The 20,721-nt window shown below is 39.2% G+C and overlaps 1 protein-coding gene across 1 annotated transcript in view; it reads right to left on the bottom strand.

The window, feature by feature from the left end:
- The window catches only part of ITGA8 (integrin subunit alpha 8), a 150,620-nt gene that overhangs the window by 113,604 nt on the left and 16,295 nt on the right, over nt 1-20,721 (bottom strand). Inside the window, exons 3-6 of the mRNA XM_042476792.1 lie at nt 12,020-12,120; nt 4,238-4,361; nt 3,246-3,307; nt 1,077-1,122 (exon numbers count right to left, since the gene is read on the bottom strand). Of these exons, the coding sequence (XP_042332726.1) occupies nt 1,077-1,122; nt 3,246-3,307; nt 4,238-4,361; nt 12,020-12,120 (333 nt within the window). The remainder of the gene's footprint in view (nt 1-1,076; nt 1,123-3,245; nt 3,308-4,237; nt 4,362-12,019; nt 12,121-20,721) is intronic.

The following is a 20,721-nucleotide window of genomic DNA, read 5'->3' as shown; positions in this document are numbered from 1 at the left end:
CACAAGGCTCAAGAAATACACCACAATACTTGAGGTGTATATTTCTCCCCAGTTCCTGTCAGGGATCCTATAATTAACTGGAAATACACTGAAATTGTCAGAAAATAACCCACAACTCTTACAATGCAAACCTTTTTTAACAAATCCTAATGAATGAATATTAAAAGATAAAATGTTATACATTCGTCTCTCCACATTCACTGGGGTTAGGGCCATGGGACCCCTGTGAATGTAGAAAAACGCAAATAACAAAAACACTATGTTTTTATCTGATGGAATACCTCTCTATGAATCTCTAGGTCCTCCAGTGCAACTCTGTGGTCAACAGCTGCCAGACATTGACCACAGAATTGTGCTGGAGGAGCTACAAATGCCTAGTGGAGTGTTCTCTCTAGGAATCTCTAGGTCCTTCAGTGAAACATTTGGTTAAAGTTGGCCACAGAGTTGCGCTGGAGGACCTAGATATTCCTAGAGAGAACATATTAATAAAATTGGTGAATAATCAAAGCCACAAAAATCAAATTCACAAATGTGGAGGGACGAGTGTATATAGAAAAAGAAAACATGGAGCACATTTCTTGGGATGTATAATTGAGAATATGATTCCACTTATAAACTGACAGGACTGTATTATCAATGGTGCAAATGGACCCCTGTGCAGATACAAAAACCCACAGATGCACGTGGCACATGCACGTGGCCGGATTGCCATTAGGAACAACAGGACTTCAGATGAAGTCCGTCTGTCCCTAATGATGGCGCGGCTGCATGTATTTGCTGCCACTGGGGACAATGGGGGCTGTCCCTAATAGTGGCACAGCCATGTGCACATGCTGCCATTGGGGGACAATGCAGGCTTGCAGTCCATGGATTTTCAAATCTGCAGAAAATAAGTACACGGACACCAAGGTGCCACTGTATTTCTAGAAAGTGCATTCTCATATGTTTTTACTCAGAAGTAAATCATATTTTGCTGAATACTACTGTATTCCCTAATAATATGTGTGTGCTGATTCTCACAAGCCACTTTCTTCACATGTTATTTATTCTTTTGTTATATAAATATATGAACATACCTTGCCAATAAAAACTGCCAGGTCCTCCTACTATAAGGTCTCCATTCTATATATATGACAGTCAAGAGAAACATGAAATTATATTGAATAATATGCTCAAGAGACAAAAAACAAAAAACAAAAACAAAACCCAACCCACCAAAGATGTTAAAAATAAATAAAAAAATGAACCATCTTCATGAAATGATATTCTTTAGATCATGGACTGGGCATTGGTGTTCTTCCAGAAGTTATTATACTGCCATTGGCTCTGTTGGCAAGAATTGATGTGGCCATCACTGGAATATGCTTATTGGGCGGGGGAAGGAGGGGGTCAGAGGAATTAGTTAAAATGTTGCAGAACCTTTATCATTTAAGGTGCTTCTTGGGAAGTGTTGCTGCATAATTTTTACATAATAAAGTATTTAAAGCTTGGCACAATAAACAAGGACAAGTGAAGAAGGTCTGTGAAGCACGTATCTGGTGGATGTACTAGAAACGGAATAAATTTGATATCCAATAAGCCTATTATTAATTTTACCGGTCACATATATGTCACTTTAACATGTTCTAGTGGGATGTTTCACATAAATGTTTATACAAGAATAAAATGTGTTAAGTCTTTACAGTGTCAATTTAAACGCATGGCAGTTTTTTGCTGCAACAGAAAAACATGTCTGGTCTCTTGGAAATTCTCCATATCTTTACCTTTTCATCTCCACATGGTTGGATAGGTTAATTAATTAAGTCATATCCCTCCTTTTTTCCAATATGGAACCCAAGGTGGCTCACAATATGAATTAAAATATACCGTTAAATATATAATAATTCTATTTCTCATCCAGGACTTTACCACACGTGGCTTTTAAATAGCCATTTAAAGTTCCACAATAGCGTCTTTGGTGATACCTATCACATGACACTGTCTCCCTCTCATCACTGTCTTGTCTTCCAATCATGGGTAGCCCACACATTGCCATTCATGGAAAAAACTATTGATAAGCTCCCAATCATGCTGGTACAGCATTTATCCACAGGTACAGTAAATTATCCAGTTTGCAGTTCTGGGACTCCACAGTGACTAGCATCAGTTTTTCCTCCCCTCCCTTCTACTATTCCAGAACAGCCTTTTAAAAACTTTGTTTTATTTTCCTTTTCTTTTAAACCACATTTGCATAACTCCAGAACTGTGTTCACTCACACACATATACAAACACACACACACACGCATGCTGGGTAGGGTATAGGGCAGGGAGTTGAGGTTAAGTATAGAAGAAAGTGCAAGGGGCCAGCAACATCCCAGTCACACTAATGAAGGGACATGTGGTAGGAAGTGCTCCCAAAACAATATGTATGCACTTCCCTTCATTAACGCAATCATGATGAGATTGGGGATCATTGTGATAAAGTTCCCAGAATTGTGGAGTTGGGAAACATGTGATCTTCTTGATGCTGCAGTACTGCAACTAGTGGTGGTCACTAGCGCCACTGTATGTCAATGGAGCAGTGAAGCCACTCTGGATTTTAATCCAAACTTTAAAGGAGTTTCCCAAGGTGCTAAACTTTATTTGTGAGCTGCCTTGGGTCTTTTTGGGGGAGAAAGGTGGCATAAAAATGAAATAAATAAATTGAGCATATGACTGTTGAACATCAACTGTGAAGGACTAATAGAGAGGAAGTGTGTTCTTCCAATTTGTGTGTTCTTCTAGCATTCTGGCCACGTTCAGTTGTACACCCACCCATTTGGGGCAGTTTTTTGGATCCTGGGGCAGAATACTGATCCCCCAGCCTTGCTGCAGTTGCATACAGCTGTGTTAGAAAATTCTTTCCTACATTGGTGCCTTCATTTGGTGAATTGGGTTCCATCAAATAATCACCAAATTTGTTTGCTGATTTCATAATCTGTTCTTCAATTCATCCCTTAATTAAAACATACTCTCTTTTTGGGTGCATTGTTCCATATTTTGGCTGCTGCCTACAATTAGCATGATAATGAGGGGAAATGCCAGTTTTTAATAGTGTTTTCATGAAACTAAATAGGTTCTGAATACCCAATACAAAGCAATAAATTATTTTAAAAACATGATCAGATGAGAAATTACTAACTAGAATTGAGAGTTATTCATTCCATAGTAAAAATGAAAGCAGTAGTAGATCCAGAGCCAAGGTGACACTACTGTGGACTCTCACCTTGTAAAAGTCTAAGCTGAATCCTGCTTGACAGTAGCCTTGTCCCTCGGGATCTGGATTGTCTGAAAATATCAAGGTATGGATATTTAATTAGTTTTATAATTAACATTACCACTGTAAATGCAGACAGCTTTCCAAAAGGAGAAAAAGAACCAATCTTCTGAAAACCTCATGTGCTGTTTTTGTAATGAAATTAAACTGCTGATTTCTGAGCTGGAAACTTGTACTTGTCTGAAGCAAAAATGTGAATAGCTGACATCAAAATTGGTATGTGAATTTTGCCAGGGAAATCTGAACCCAAAACAACAAGTTCAAATACAGAATCTGCTTTGATAGATTTGATGGTGAGTATGAAATGTTGCATTCATTTTACCCTAAAATCAACCAAAATCAGGTCAAATGACTTTCCATGGTGATTTTGTACATTTGTGCAGAAACAATTGTTTTGGGGTCAAAATAGCCACTTTCATTTGTGCATTCAAAAGTAACAATCCAGAAACATGTTTAGGAATTGTGCAGTAGTTGCATAGTTCTGCTGCTTTAACATTTTCCCAATCCATGTTGCACTTTAACTTCTCGTCTTGCTAACTCAAAAAAAAGTATGATTATCTTAGAATAGGCTTAGCATTGCCAGCTTTTTAAAAATAAAGAGAATGTGTGTTCCATTTGGAATAATCAGCTGCTTTTAAAAGTTGGCGTCTCCTTATCAGGATCTGTTTGCTATATTTAAAGCCTTTTAAATTAAGCCAATTCTGTCTTCACGTGTCAGCGTAACAGCAACAGCCTCATCTTTGCTCTTTTAATTAAGTATAAAAGCATCCAACTGGAAAAATATAATTTGACATCTTTTTTTGAACCATGATCCACTTTGCAAGAAAATTTCTCTGGTTAAGAGCCACTCAATTGAAACAACACCTGGACTGAACGCATGACAGAGCAGGTTACAATTTCAGCTTTACACAAGCCAAATTATGAAATAGAAAACAACTTACTATTGCGACAAGGAGAGTATTCAGCATAGGCACTGAAATTTTGAATTGCTACGTAGCAAGTACCAACTGGATCCTTTTCAGGTGCAGCTTTCAGGGTCCTCCAATGATATAAGGGGGCACAAGCCTACCAAAACAGGAGTTGAATAACAGAGAACTTTTAGATGTCATGAGTGAGTTTGGTTCCCCCTGCCCTGAGGTCTGAAATGTTACTTTTGTGGACTATATCTCCCATAATCTCACAGCCGAGATGGCCACTGGCTGGGTACAATGGCTGAGAGTTGTAGTCCATAAAGTTATTTTTCCAAGCTCCAGGTTTTCCTTGGAATCCTAGAATTACAAAACCTTTGAGTTATAATAAATTGCAAGGGCCATCTAATCCACCTCCCTGACATGCAGGAATACACAAGTAAAACACTCCTGAAAGATGTCCATCCAACTGTGTTTAAAGAGTCCATCATCCTTCAAGGCAGTTTATTCCATTGTTGAACAGCTCTTACAGGTAAGAAATTATCCCAATGTTTTTTATTTCTTTTTTCAACTTCCCTTTTATTATCAAGGCACCATGCCAGATTTATATAAAAGCTAAGCAGGCTAGAGAGGTGAGGCCTTCAGATATTATGGGGCCTATAAATTAATTTATATCTTCCTTCCATCATATATTAAGAATACTAATGTTTTTTCATAAAAATTAGAAGTCAGCAATAATAACTCATACTCCTAATATTTGACACATCAACTGATATGAATATGCCTCATAATGATGGCATTCTGGATCTTACAGAATTTCTAAACTTCAGAACTAACAAAACATCTAGTGAAGAAGTTAAGCAGAGGACCGTAGACATGATGGTTCTCACTTGAAACAATGTTAACAAAAAGCATTACTTTCAAATGAAAGGCACAGAAATGGACTCAGGAGTAGTTCCCGTTCATTTTTTTATAGGTAAACAAGAGCAAATGATTCTCAGGGGAACCAAATGTAAATGACTTGTGCAGCAGAGATACATTCATGATATCCTCATAATATGAACCAGTTGCAGAGAAAGTCTGCAGTACTTTACAAGGTACATCAACTCTATTCCTTCTGCTATTAAATTTACCTACAACAGAATTGTGAAGATCCATAAATCCCCTTCCTGGATGATCTTCTATTCCCCCCCCCCAAAAAAAAACTGGGTGTAACAAGTTTGCTAAAGGCTCCTTTATAAAACAACTGGTGCTCATATGTATCTGAGTTAAAATTCCTGCCATCCGTACGACATTTTTAAAAATCAGACGCAGTTTGGCATTTACACATTCAGGATTGAATGTACAGTCAGCCCTCCTTATGCACGGATTTTTTATCCATGGATTCAAGCTTGATTTTGCCATTTTATATAAGGGACACTATTTTGTTATGCCATTGTATTTAATGGGATTTGAGCATCCACAGATTTTGTTATCCATGTAGGGTCCTGGAACCAAACTCCAGCGAATACCACTGTATATGCAACAATGATTATATCCATCAACAAAAAATCCAAGACTAAAACATCACCTTTTATAACTAAGTACAACATCCACTGGGTTACCACAGTCACTAAATAATGGCTCCACTACAGAGAGAAGAGGCAGCAAAAATTTGATTTCTACCCATCATCTCCCAATTGCTAAATGAAAACAAAAACAAACAAACAAAAAAACCTGGCAGTTACAGGGTTCCCAATATGGCTGTATTTACAGTTGGGCAAGTCATACTCTCTCAGCCTCAGATGGAGACAAAGGCAAATTGTTCTGAACAAATCTCGCCAAATAATCCCCACGATACGTTTGATTTAGATTGCCTTAGAAGGGAAACAGCTTGAAGGCACACTCAACTGCTACTACTACCACTACTGCTACTACAACCTGCACAGTGGAGAAGTGGACGTGCCTGCAGTAAATCCAAATATTACCACCTTCAATTTCCTGTGACTTTTATGTGTAGGCTGTCTTGGAGGGGGAACATAGGTTCTAGGGTAGATACCACAGATAACCACTTCCAGAGGCATCACACAGAAGGCTTTTAAACAGGTGAAAGCAATATGACTGAGTGGTTCAAGTCAACTTTCATCCTAGCATATGATATTGGCAGTAATCTGAGAAATAGTGTTGGACACTGTTTTCTAGATTAACAGTTAATTGTCTGATATAATTTGTCTATAAGTTTGGACACACTAATATGGGCTGTATGTTGACCAGTGGGCCAAACTGTAGCCCAGTCTTACTCCTGTATAGGATGCCAAGCATACTGGATCATGTTCATTAACATACTTTCCCAGTTCAGGTTTTTAGGCTTAGTTTGTAATTCTGTACACCAAACACAGTTTTTCAGAGGCCCCCAAATGGAGTATTTGAAGACTCTAAAGATCTAAACTAAGCTGAGCAGCAATCCACGGGGAAGAGCAAAGAGAAGGCTGGAATAAGATACAATGACACCTGGACTGCTTCTACAAGCATATCTTCTCCACCCCTCAGCAGAGAATGTTCACAGTACTAAAAAAAACAAAACCTTGGACCTCTTTAATGTTTATTTAAAATTTTAAAATATAAATAAATATAGATTAAAGGTCATGTTTGTTTTGCAAGAAGCATCCCAAGTGAATTATTAATAAAATGAAGCAAGTATTATAATAAACCAACAACAGCAAATGCAATTAATATCTAAACATTTTTTTAAAAAAAGCAGAACTAGGAAGCAATCAATCCAATGCTTTACTAAAAAGAAATAAGTATTTTTAATGTGGTACCTAGAATGCATTTCATGACTCAGTCTTGAAAACATTACATTTAATAAATAATAATAAAATTTATTTATATACCGCTATTCCATGGATCATTTACTCACTACAACCCCCAGAACCCAATGCTTGTCAAGGGATTATGAGAGTTTTGTGGACCTAGAACTTACTTTTGTTCTGGGAAGTCTGTTTCATTATTGCTAAGGCACCTCTTTCCCTGGTAGCCATTTAGTTTACCTCACCTCATCTAACCAGGCAAATCTATTGAGAATTTGCCCTGGTCTCTTTAAGCCATTTAGGGCTTGGATGCGCATCTGATGTTCATTGTATGCATCTATGTAGATAAAAAGGATGCACAGGGATTTTTTTTTACTCTGCAGAGCTGCTTTGTACCTTCTTAATATCAAAGGAGCAGTGAAATGCTAATGGAGCAATCCTGACCTCTTCCTTCTCATTACAGAAGTTTGATAGGAGATGCAAACCACTGATCAATAGTGGGAGGTTTGGGTTTTTTTGTTTTCCAAACAACACCACTATACTTCTGCAATAAGAACAGAAAATCATTACCATTACAACCTATTACCAGGAATCAAACTCCCCCTTCCACTGTATTCTTTCACACTGTAGTCTCTAAATCAGTAGTGATTTAGGAGATCCCTCTAGGTGCTGCTGAACTGAAGGACTCAGCATCCCTTGCCAGCAAAGACAATAGTAAGGAATGATGATGATGATGATGATGATGATGATGATGATGATGATGATGATTTACTTATACCCCGCTCTTCAGCCAAGGCTAATGATGGGAACTGCAGTTCAAAAACATCTGCTTTCAATGGGGGCCTCTGGTGGGGGAGAGAGTTTACTTTAAGAACAGTCACAGGGGTTCCAATTATGATTGCAACATGGATGCAATCTTTTTAAAAATCCACCTTCACAGCCACAATGGACCTCACACATACACAACACAAGCTGCTATTTGCATGGTAGAGGAGAGTTCTCCTGGGGTCCAATGGCCCTGAAACAAGTATCAGTAAATAGTGTGGAAGTTGACAGTTTTGAATTTGGGCCAGGTGGGAGGGAAGGAGGGGGGATAGCTGGTTTCAGGTTGGGTGAAGGGGTACTGGATATCTTTCTAATGCAGTATAACTGATCTGCCTCCTCTGAGATATGCCACTACTTCCATGTCCTGTTTGTGTATTTAGAAATAAGCAAAATTTCTTAAAAGGTCCTGTCTGCACAGGCCAAATAAACTGGCTTCTTTCTATCATCTTAGCGAGGAACCTGGACAACCCTGGGTCTGGCATGGACAGTCCGAATCATTGACTGCCAAACCTAGGGTATACCCCTCTTAAAATGCACTTTAAAAACTGTCTGTTTGCTCCAAATCTTCCTGGAAGATCTGGAGCACTCCTTGCTGATGCTGGGAAGCTGTTCACATAAATGTCTTGCTCTGCTGCCCACCTTGGCCATGGCAGTCTTGTGTCACTCACTGCGAGGTCAGAATGAGGTGCCCAGCCATATGATCAGGGCTGGGTGCCTTGTTCAACAGTGATGACTCACTTCTGCCACTGTCACACTGAACAGAGCAGGACACCTGTGCAAACAGCCACCCTGCATCACAATAGAGGGCCCCAAGTAATGGGGGGAGGTCAGAGAAGCTTCGGGGCCAGGATACTCTGGCCTTCCCCTGGAGGAGTGAGCAACATTTTGCCCCCAGAGCATCCTGGCCCATGCAGTCACCACGAAGACACCATATTCCTCTATTCCCTCATCTAAAGGAAACCAGATCCTGAGACCATTCTGTCATGCTAGCCCTGCTGGTTGCCTTAGGTGGCAAATACTGGGAGGAAGCAGCAGGATGTTGAAGCTATGTGTTAAGCTGCCTGCAATGTGTCCCATAAGCTAGAACACTGTCTCTCTGTGAGGTAAAGGATACTGTCCTATTGTAAATTGTCCTGTTGTTGTTGTTCTTAGCATCAATCCATAGGGATGATGATGATGATGATGAATGTTGAAAAAAATTCAACTACATTCTACTCAGCTTTTGCAGATGCAATTGGGGATGGGGGTGGATCATTTTGTTCCTAGCCTCTGATGGCAAAATGGTCCAACCTTGGTCCAGCCTTCAGGGAAACAGGGAAAACATGACATATAATTCTGTAAGTGACTTCACCACCATTAGACAGTGGTTTTCATTACAAGATACATAAAACTATAGCAGGACGAGTGTTTGGGATCTTGTGTTTTGCAATAAAATGGTCCCCTTATTTAAACTTCTTGATTGATGTCCACTGAGAGTCATCGGACAACATGCACATATAGGATTTATTTCTCACAGTTAATTTTCTATACAGAAATCAACTTTGCATTCAGAGAGGGTGGGTAGAAGAGAAAAATGAGTGTGTGTGCCAAAAAGGATGTAAACTAAAGGCGCCGCGTTTGGAATACAAGAGCTGTGATCACTTGAAGACTTCTGGGAATCTAACATACATGTTCGCTCTGTAACAGGAGAAGGTGATGTTTTATTCATCACCTGTTTTATGTCAAAATTCTGTTCTGGGGTTAACCACATGAGTGAATATTTAGAGCAAGGCATTTCCTTTAGATACACATTGCCATTAAGAAATAATTCAAACCGTTTCAAAACAAATCCCAAGACAACATTTGTTGCTTCACAATTGTTTGGGAAAAAATTAAGCATGACCAAACTCAAGATTCACAAGGCAAGATGTTTTGTCGTCATTTAAAAAGCTTTTTTTATATATATATATAATCCTACTGCATTAGTTGTTAATGTAAGAGGCCTGTCTGAGTAGCAAACATATCACCTTCACCTTACTGGTTAATAAAGCTGCTTGACAGAACACAAGTAGGTCATTATGGATTTCCACCTGGGGGATTATATTAGTTCTTGTAAATTCCTTACAAATTCACAACAGGCACATGGAGTTTTCTTTAACAAAACTTTGGATCTGGAGTCATAGCTCCATTAACTCCATCATAGCATAGCCATGGTTCTAGTTGTGAGATAGGCCTCCAAACTGGATGCTAGAGGAAATGTAAGGTCTTCTCTGGGCACTGCAAGTTGTGTACATCCTTGTACAGATTATCCCAGGTAGCATCATCCCAATCACCAACTACATACTTATAACTTCAGAGTAATAAAGACATCGGAGACTATCAAACTGCCATTCCCTCCTGGGGCAAACATGCACAACCTCATGGACAGGCAGTAGGTATCACACATCCAATCCAGGCTTCTCCTGCAGCTTTTAAAGAATGGGGAAACCCCATGAATAGATGTCATTTGCTTTCAAGCCATTCTTGCAGATGTGTGGGATAAGTCATTCCAGGATTAATTGATTGATGATGCCAAGTGTTGTGATTGCTCAAGACTCACACCTCTCACCTTCCCTGTTCCAGAACTTCCCTTACCATTTTTCTTCTGGTGGTGACACGAGGAGGAGGAATAGGAGGAGGTAATTGTTTAGTTTTCTTTTCTCTAAAGCGGTATTCCCCATACATTTTTGTTCATTTTTATTGTCTTTATTGTGTTATTTTAACAAACAAACAAAATATTGGTTCACAACCCCAATAATTTCCTGGCATTATTGGTAAGAAAATATGCTAATTAAACTATTTACCTTAATTCATTTACTTCAAGAGGAGTATTTTTCTCCCATGTGGAAAATCTAAAAAGTGATCTAAAATCTTGTTTTGCTGACGAGTCAATCATGGATGCAAGCATGATGGCAAAAGGTGTGTGATAGTATTTGTTGTCATCTGCTATCATGAAATAATCTCCATAGCTGTGTTAATCTGGATCAGCATGCAAAGAGATCTGTAGCACCTTTGAGACTGAGAAAAAGAAGCTGGTAGCCTATGTTTTCGTAGACCTAGGGGCTATACAGACAGGCAGCTAAAAGCCGCCTGTCTTTGTCCCTGGTCGGTGTTGCACATTACGGCACCGACCCACTCCCTAAAAAGAAGCCACTCTAGGCAGCTTCTCTGAAGGGGCGCCATAGGCACGCTTGCACATCATGATAATACACCTTCCAGCCAGCACCGTTTGGGTGCTCTGACGCCTGTGCATCATCATGGTGCGCCCCGTATGGGCGGGCATGCAGCAAGATGGCACACGGGCACAAGTGTAATCGCTCAACCCTATCTAGACCTACTTTCAGGCCCAGGCCAGCACAAAATGCCGGTCTGTTTAGGGCCTAAATCTACTTCCTCAGATGTATCAGATTAGAGATAACAAGTTATACTGGACTAGGTTGCTGTACTCATACTGGTTATACATGCTGGTCATGAAGGACCATCCAGGAACAAGATCTTAACACAAAAGTGAATATGTCTTACAGACTAAGAGCTATATTTTCAAGCTGTGGATGGTTGACTCTGTGGATGTGGAAGCCGTGGATACGGAGGGTAGAATATATTTGTTGCCCATTCTCCATCTCTTAGCCAGGCCTAACTGCTTGGCTTCAGATTGGATCTGGTAACTTCAGGTTATATAGGTTTTAGGCTGTGATATATAAAAGGTAACTTTTAAGAACTCTCTTCCTCTCTTATGTCTAACTCTCCTCTTTTTTTCTGGGATGTTCTGACCTCTATAACATGTGAAATATATAAGCTTTACTGATAATTTTCTGACTCTTTTGGTTTGCTGGTTGTAAGTTTTGGGAAAGGCCTAATTTTTTTTTGTTTTGCTTTCTTTGTAGCTGGCATAAAGTCATTGGTGCATCTTCCTGATTCAACAGAAGTATCAAACACATGCAGTAAGACATACAGCATTATATATTTGCTTTTTGTACCATCCAGTCTAAAAAAGAGGGGAGAAAACATTCTCTAGTTTTTATTTTACGTTTTGATGACTCTTAATAAAAGTCATTAGCCAACTGTGGATTTTGACATTCTTTTTCTGTGAACTAGTATAGCTACCTTTGCTTTTCATGGTTAGTACTTATGAGTAGTTGGAACAAAAGAAAAAATATCTCAGCAAAAAAAAGTCAAAACTTACCACAACCTTTCCTTTATGAGCTCTTACAGTTGCTCCAAACCACTGATTTGATTTAAACTCTATGGGCTCCCTTGTGCCATTCACTTTGATTTTCCTGTTGTCTGTAAAAGAAAAAAAAAAGTTGGAAGTATTTACATTTCCAGCACGGTCATCATCATGGATAGGAAAGAACAGGAAAGATAAAACCATAGGGAAGAAAAAATTATTATATTACATATAATGAGATTCAAGGCATTGTTATGTGAGCAAAATGGAACCAGCTTGGGTTAGGGCAACCACTCATAACTAACTCTGCATGAGCCAAATAAAATGCCTCCTTCTATCCTCTTGGCAGGGAGTCCAGATGATGCAGGGGACAATTCCCAAGTCTAGAGCAGAAGTTCAAACAATGTCTTGCCCGTTCAGATCCAAACCCGGAGTATACCCCTCCTAAAACTGAGTTTAAAAAGTCACTAGTTGTGTCAGAGCCTTCTGAAAGATCCTGAGCCCTCTGTTCACCAGGCATCTGACACCAGGCATCTGTTCAAAATGCATCCTACTTACTGATCTGGACATTATAGGTCTACTCATGCAGCCTAGAACCGAACTGGTCTTTTTGCCACCACATCACTCTTCTATTCCTGTTTGTCTACAAGGTTGCTAAGACCCCAAAATATTTTCCACACATAATCTTGCATTTAATTAAGAATAATTGACTGAGGGGTAATACAAGTAAGTCAGAAAACGATATTAAAAGTAATGCTTCCCAGCAGCTACGGATGTAGGAGAAATTCATTATGCTTGAATATTTGTATGAAACTAATAAATTCAGACATGATGAAACTATAAATGAATCAGAGTGCACATGTGTGCCAAAATCTGCACTTTTGAGAATTTTACAATCTGATTGATAATCAAAAAACCTACAACAGAATCCATATATTAAGAAACATATGCAAAAAATGCATATTAAGGGAAGGTGTGCACAAAAGTATGTTATAGTAGAAGAAAATGCCTGGAAAAAAATCACACACTACGAAAATATTTAAAAGTACCTACAAGGAAAAAGTCATAGTCAAATGCATATGTACAGACTTGTGTAAACTCTGATAAATTTTGTTAGCTAAATGATGGAAACATGTGAGCTTCAGTGAAGTTGGGGTCAAAGCAATGAGAAATTTGACAAAATTAAAATTTATTCATTTGTATACCGCTGAGAAAGTGTGGCACAGTAGTTCAAACTCTGGACTACAATTCTGGAGACCAGAATTCATTTCTCAGCTCAGCCATGACCTTGGGCAACTCATACTCTCTCAGCCTCAGAGGAAGGCAATGACAAGCCTCTTTTGAACAATGCTTGCCAAGAAAACCCCACAATATGTTTGCCTTAGGTCACCATATGCTGGAAATGACTTGGAGGTACACACCAAAATCAAACCCATCTTGCCCAAATTCTTCAGTGTTCTAATTACAAGTGAATAAAATAACCAGGAGAGATAAATTTCTTAAAAATAATTGTGACATGCTTTCTCTTTGTCACCGAGAGCAATCCAATTTCATCCATTTGATGCTAATTCTCACCATTTCACTCCTACAACTAGACCTGAGGATGACAGAGTCCTCCCTTCTGACCAGAGCTACATGTGAGCCACACTGCCACAAGAGACAACACTTTTAACACGGCTTTATATACACATTGCAGATGTCAGCATAAGAAAAGCCATCTGGGTAAAAACTCAGCCCAATTATAATGCATTTCAGGTTTTAATAAAAAGCAGACCTCCCTTCCTTTCACCCTCAGTCCTCTGAAGTGAACTGATTTCCCACATGTTCCTGAAAGTATGTTCCTCCCTCGCCAGTCACTCTTAATGAACTTCTCTATTTATACCCATGAGGGAACACAAAGCCCTCCCCGCTCCCATATCTGGATAGTCATGGCATTGTTTCTGGTTCATATCAAGACGTTGTTCACCAGAACCTATTCTTGTTATTCAAGCTAAGTAAAAATAAAAACACACATAGTGTCAAAGGAGGAATTTAAAGTATTTTTTCAATGTCAGATTATATTATATGCTTTTACAAAACTAAAATACAAAACACACACCGGTACAGTGGTTAATACGCAGGACCAGTGCAGGCATAATATTGCAAAATTGTATAACAATAGTCACAGGCTGGCTTGCTCCCCACTATAGTCCCAGAAAAGTTACTTTTTTGGATTTAAATTCCCCCAAAGCCACCATACTGGCTGAGGATTCTGGAAGGTGTAGTCCAAAGGATTACCTTCCCGAAAATCTGGTATACATACTTCAAGCTTTGGAGTACACACTTTCCTGGTTGACTTTTAACTCCCATAGAGCATTATGGGTTTTTGAGCACTAACATACTTTGGGGGAAAGAATGTGTTAAGACTATGGCTGGCATGATTCACACATGGTCCAAGACCATAGCCATTAAGTGGATTGAAGCAAGCCCCCTTAGCTGTCTGAATTGTGGTGTCACAAAGGAAATTGTTCATTACATAATTTATTATTACTGTACTTTAGCTTTACTGCCAGAGCAAGGAGAAGGGGGGAAGGTTTGCAGGATTTTTCTATCTCAGGTGTCAAAATAACATGGCTGGCCATAAGCGCTATGCACTATGACTCTTTGTTGGGTTGTGTGGGAACATAAATTCTAGCAATTAGAAGGGACCACAACTTAAATTTTTAAAAAAGAAGGGACTATAACAGCCACCTAGTCCAACTCATGCAATGCAAAAAAAAACACAACTGTGAACTGTAAAGACTTCTGAAAATGCACCCTCCAAGGCAATCATCACTTGCTGTTCTGCCTCATGAAACAACATATATCGGATCACCTCTGTTTATTTAGTGTGAGTTATCAGTCTTTCTGATGGATGGGCTTCTGGAAAAATAATTTTAATTCATATTTTTCAGTATTTTATAATATATTCCCCCTCTCCACTCCTCTCTTTTTTTATCAATATAGCATCTTCAATGCACTGTTGCTTTACTGTTTTACTGTCTTTGTTGCTAACCAACTCATGGCCATATAGGGTGCCCTTACTTTTTGGCTACACACATTTCTTATACTTTGACACAACATCACTTTCCTTCCTTCTAGTACAAACTAGAGAGATCCTTTCATGTACAAATGACAAGCAAAGAGGAATCAAGAGCAGATCCCTTTGTAAGTGAAAGGGGCCACTCAAAAATAAGGATGTGGTTTCTACATACTCAAGGGACTCCCAAGGTTTGCAGATGTACAAGAGCTTGTAAAAAGAAAAGTAGAACATTTTTTTCTTAGTGTCATGACAAGGCTCTGTCAGCTTCTAGGATCCACTGAACATTGAACGTAGTCAAGCATGGAATGCTGTAAGTGTTAGTTTGGCAGGAAGAGAGAAAAATGAAGGAAGGGAGGATATTGGGCTACTGAAGCCTTTAATAGCATATAGTTAAATATCATGCAAGGAAGAATTAGGGTCAAGGGGCCAAAATACACTGCAGAAATAACCCAGTTTGACAGCACTTTAACTGCCATGACTCAATGCTAGAAAATTCTGGGAACTGTCGTTTTATGAGACATTTAGCCTTCTCTTTCAGAGAGCTCTGGTGCCACCACAAACTACAATTCCCAGAATTCCCTAGCAAAGAGCCAGGGCAGTTAAAGCAGTGGCAAACTAGATTATTTCTGCAGTGTGTTTTGGTCCAAGGAAAAAGAGTGCACGTAAAAAGGAAAAAGAAAGAAAGAAGCAGTGAAATAAAGTATACAGACTGTCTTTCTTCAAGTACTGGTGTGCCTTCAAAATTGCCTGTCAAACTATGGCGGCCCTATGAATTTCATAGGGTTTTTTTGTTTTGCAAAGAATACTCAGAGTTTTTTTTTACCAGTTCATTCCTCTGAAATATAGTCTTCATCACCTAGTATTTGTTGGTGTTCTCCCATACTTGAAATATGCCAGTACCACTTGTAAAAGACTAGAGAGAAAAAAATCATGATTGAAGCAAGTACCTGCAAAAAGTGAGTGGAAGCAATGAACGTTCATTATTGGCACTGCACTGGGTACCACCTCAGTCTCACATACACAGATAAATTTTGATAAAGGACAAGCTTCCTTAAGCTGTTTTGGGCAAACTGAAGATCAATAATTGTGAGCTTCTATCACTTCCTATAGACTTTGCCTGAAATTCAACTGTTAATCCAACCACATCAGTGGGAACATCAATACCTACGTTCCATTCCATTCATTCAATGGCCTACTGTAGGTGAGATTAATTAACAAATTTAGGCTGTTGTGTACCTGAAACAGACGGCATATTCCATCTGAAAATTACAAACATGTACATTTACTTCAGAGCACTCCACTTGCTCCTTAGTCCTCAATCTCCCTGTGTAGAAGGATCTAAAGAGACAAGTTTACCCAGGTTCACTTGAATGTGAAACCCATTAGCCATATGTAATTTTAGGAAGTTCCAGATTCTTGGGTTGCATCAAATGCTGTTCTCTGAAGCATTCAATGCCTTTCATGTCAGTGAGGCAGTGAACTTACCCTGGGTTTTAGTAAAAAGCTTTAAGGATTTATCCAAGGTGCTGAACTTTCTTAGTGGAGAGAGTTCAGTACTTTGGGTACCTCCCGTGAAGTTCAGCCTAAAACCCTAGGTGTAGTCACTGCCCCACAACCATAGAAGCTACCAGCTTCCATTGACTCTACTTATGGTCAAGTGAACATGAGTAGGCCACACCTTCAGTCCTCCCTATTCAACAAGGAGAGCTGACGGGTCTTGAAGAAGTAGAAGGGGAACACAGGTCAGTGACAGAGCACAAATTCTTGGCATGCAGAAGCTTCTGGATTCAGTCCCTAGTATTTCCAGCTCAAAGGACCATGTAGAAAAGACCTTCACTTTAAAAACTGGAATTACTGCAAGTTAAAGCAGACAGTACTAGGCTAAATAAGAGCCAGAGCGGTGTAGTGATTTGAGCATTGAATTAGGACTCTGGTGACCAGGCTCAACTATGTAAACCCATTGAGTGACCATGGGCAAGTCACACTCTCTCAGCCTCAGACAATGGCAATGGCGAACCCCTTCTGAACAAATCATGTCAAGAAAACCCCATGATAGGGTTGCCATAGGGTTGCCATAAGTCAGAAACAACTTGAAGACACACAACAACAAACTAGGCCAGATGCACAAATGGTATGACCTGAGGGAGACATACTGACTAAAAGCATCACATCCATGGATCACTCGGAACTGAAATCCATAAAAATAAACTTTCTTTTGCATTCATTTTTTCTCCTTTTCAAGTTTTTTCTTCTTTTTTCTCCCTGCTCACTAGGCAAATGGAGCCAAATGAACACAGTCTTGTGCTTTAAAGCTTTTTTTCCCCATTTTGATTATGCTCACATATTTGAATACATAAGTTGCTCAAATATGCAGACTTAATTGAAAACAAAACTTCTAGAGCCTGAAACACAGACATGACCTTGGCTTAAAAGGAAAATAGCCTTAGTCTCATTCTGGGGAGTAAATACTCAGAGCTCTTTCAACTCTTTTAAGGGTTTTTTTTTAAAAAAAAAAAAAAAAAGAGGGCAGGCTTCATAACAGTATAATAATTAAACAAAAAAAAAAACCACCCCCCCCCCCCCCAATTATCCAATGGTTTTGCCAGTGGCTGGTAGGATTTTGTTACCCTGCAAGAGCTGGGAGAATACACATCGGGAGCCTTGTTGGGTCAGACCCAAGATCCATGTAACCTGGTCACTCCCTGTCATGCCTTGGCTTACAATCTTCCATGGGCACTGTGTCTGGCAATGGAGTCCATAATCTATGTATCTGGAGGGTCCCTGGCAGGGGAAGACTGAACTTGTTCAACATCTTCCCACAGTAGTAATCCAGATGGTTGTTGGATGAGGGCACAAGGGCAATAGATCTCTTCTGATGTTGCTTTACAGAAACTAGTATTCACTACCAGAACCAGAACTAAAGATCATCCCAAACATGTACATTAATGCGGCACTTAAAGGAATTTTTGGCCATGGAGTCTTCTCTATATTTCTGAAGGGAGATTTCAGGTAATGATGCCAGTAAATCTGTGAGCTGAGAAACCCTCTATCTCTTTCTCTCTGTCTCTTGCTCTCTGACCTCACCTTATACATATCCTTTCCAACCCACTCCTCTCTCTAACACTTGTTAATCGTTTTTGTGTAAACTCCTAGGAATTTCCTTACAGCTGGAGATTCATAAAGCACACTATCCATTGTGCTAATGGTGCTGTGTGCCTTCAAGCCCAACTTATTGTGACCCTAAAGAAAACCTATCATGGGGGTTTCTTGGCAAGTTTTTTTTTGGGGGGGGGGGGAGATGCTGCTTTTTCCTTCCAAGGATGAAAGAGTATGACTTCCCAAGGCCACCGAGTAAGGTTTCCACAGCCAAGTGAGGATTTGAACTCTGGTCTCCAGAGTCATAGTCTGACACTCCGACCTCTACACCTCACTGGCTTTTGCTTTAAGACTGTTTAAATAGGGCCTGCTCAAAAGTTACCTCTTCCATGTGGAAATTAACATACACCAGGGCTAGACAAAAATTGTCCATTTTGATTTCATTTAGTTTTTAATGTTTCTAGATTTAAATCCATTTCATTTTGGCTCTGCATGAATTTATGATTTATAATAATAATAATAATAATAATAATAATAATAATAATATGAAAATTAGTATGGGTTGCATGTTTCGACATTACTTTTCCTTTATACTGGAGAACCACATTCCAAAAATCAGAAATGTTAAAATAATGAAATAGAATTCTGTTTCAGTTTACATATTAGTTTAAGAAGTATTAATTGCTTAAGTCAGTAAGAATATGTGAACGCAACAAATTTCTTCTCCACTCTATATAAGTACACACAGGGACATCAACACAAACACACATTCCCATACGGCAGCACTCTCTTGAATTTAATGTAAAAGTCATCCCAATGATGTGGGATTTATCCTTGTCAGTACCAGCTAACAGAAAGGCAATGAAGACATGCCATTACTTTGTGTGTTCCTGCATGTCAAGGGGTTGGACTGAGGCTGAGAGAGTGTGACTTGCCCATGGTCACTCAATGGATGACCCTTGTAATCTCTTCCAACTCTATGATTCTGTGTTTCTCTGTTCAGCCTCTCCTAGCCTGTGTGTTCTTCCTCATTAATAATGTCTACCATCTTGACCACACTTTGATATTGCTTGCCTATACATGTGCTGGTTTTCATCTGTGAAATATTGGAGGGTAATATAAATAAAGTGGTCCCTCCACATTCACTGAGGTTAGGGGTGAAGGACCCCTATGAATGGGGAGAAACCACAAATGAAAAAAACACCATTCTTCTTACCTAAGAGAACCTCTTTAGGAATCTCCAGGTCCTCCAGTGCAATTCTATGGTCAACATGGCCAGAGATTAATCATAGAATCATTCTGGAGAACCTACAAATAACTAGAGAAGCACAATTATTTTTCTCAGCAAGCTTCCATTCAAAGTTTCCTAAATTTTCCCTGCATGGAAGTAATTTCTATATATAACTGTTAAAATGCCTGAAATAACCAATGGCATCTAGGAAAACATGGTAAGTAATTACTAGCAGAGTGTCTAAGATTCTGCAAATTCATAAACATACCACCAAAAAATGGAATATAGCTTACAGACATCACTAAATTTAGTCTCCATTTCTCAGTTCATTTTTAAAAGGCAAATATGGCACTGGATGAAATAACAACAGCAGCATAAAATATTCCTCTTGAGAATTACCTTAATTCATCCAGATCTGAAAATCTTAACCAATAGATATTCTCAATTTAGGGACATTGTGCATGGAGCCAGAAACTGCTTTTGCCAGGACTTCTTTTACTCTGGGACATGTATTTCCTAGTATCCTTTCCCCCTGCAAGTGACTTTGGGTGAGTTGCACTCTCTTAGACTTGGAAGAAAGCAATGGCAAACCTCCTCGGAATAAATCGTGCCAAAAAAATCCTAGGAGAGGGTCGCCATAAGTCTAGGTTAACTTGAAGGCACATAACAACAAATCTAAATCCTATCTTTGTAGTCAATTTCCCACAGGATCTCACAATCTTTATGGTTAATACTTTGTTCATGTAATTAAATCCCTGGAGTCTCGCAATGCATTCTTTCTGCTTAAAGTTAAACAGTACCTGTCTTTTGTTACAACCGGCTCTGCTCCTGATTTCATGTTTTATCTCAGCTACACATTTTGCCAAAGATTTTTCTTTTCTTTTCTTTTAGTCTTGATAGGAGATTCACATCTTGGCTGAAAAGCCCAACCTGTTTCCAGAGATGTGATTGAGCAGACCCAAAGGACAAGAATCTCTTCTAATCCTCTATGGTTAACAAAATTTCACTGCAGCATGCCTGGGCTTTAGCACTAACATTGAAAAAGAGTTATACCATCTCATCCCACTAGCTACTATGCAGTGAATGGCTTTTAAGTTCGCTTTCTACAGTAAAGATACAGTTGCCACAAGGAACAGATTTCTAAAATAGCAATAGAGTTTAGAGAAGTTACTTTTTAGGTTACAGGTCCCAGAATTCCCTCATCAAGATGGCTGATGATCATACTGAAAGGGGGATTCTGGCAGCTGTAATCTAAAAAGTAACTTCTTCAAGTTCTGAATGTACTGTTTTGAATCCAGTTACAGGGATGAATGCATATATTGGTTTTGC

This window comes from Sceloporus undulatus, chromosome 6, assembly GCF_019175285.1.
Source record: "Sceloporus undulatus isolate JIND9_A2432 ecotype Alabama chromosome 6, SceUnd_v1.1, whole genome shotgun sequence".
Lineage (NCBI taxonomy): Eukaryota > Metazoa > Chordata > Lepidosauria > Squamata > Phrynosomatidae > Sceloporus > Sceloporus undulatus.
The sequence above is the reverse complement of the archived record's forward strand: the minus strand, read 5'-3'. Positions and strand labels throughout refer to the sequence as shown.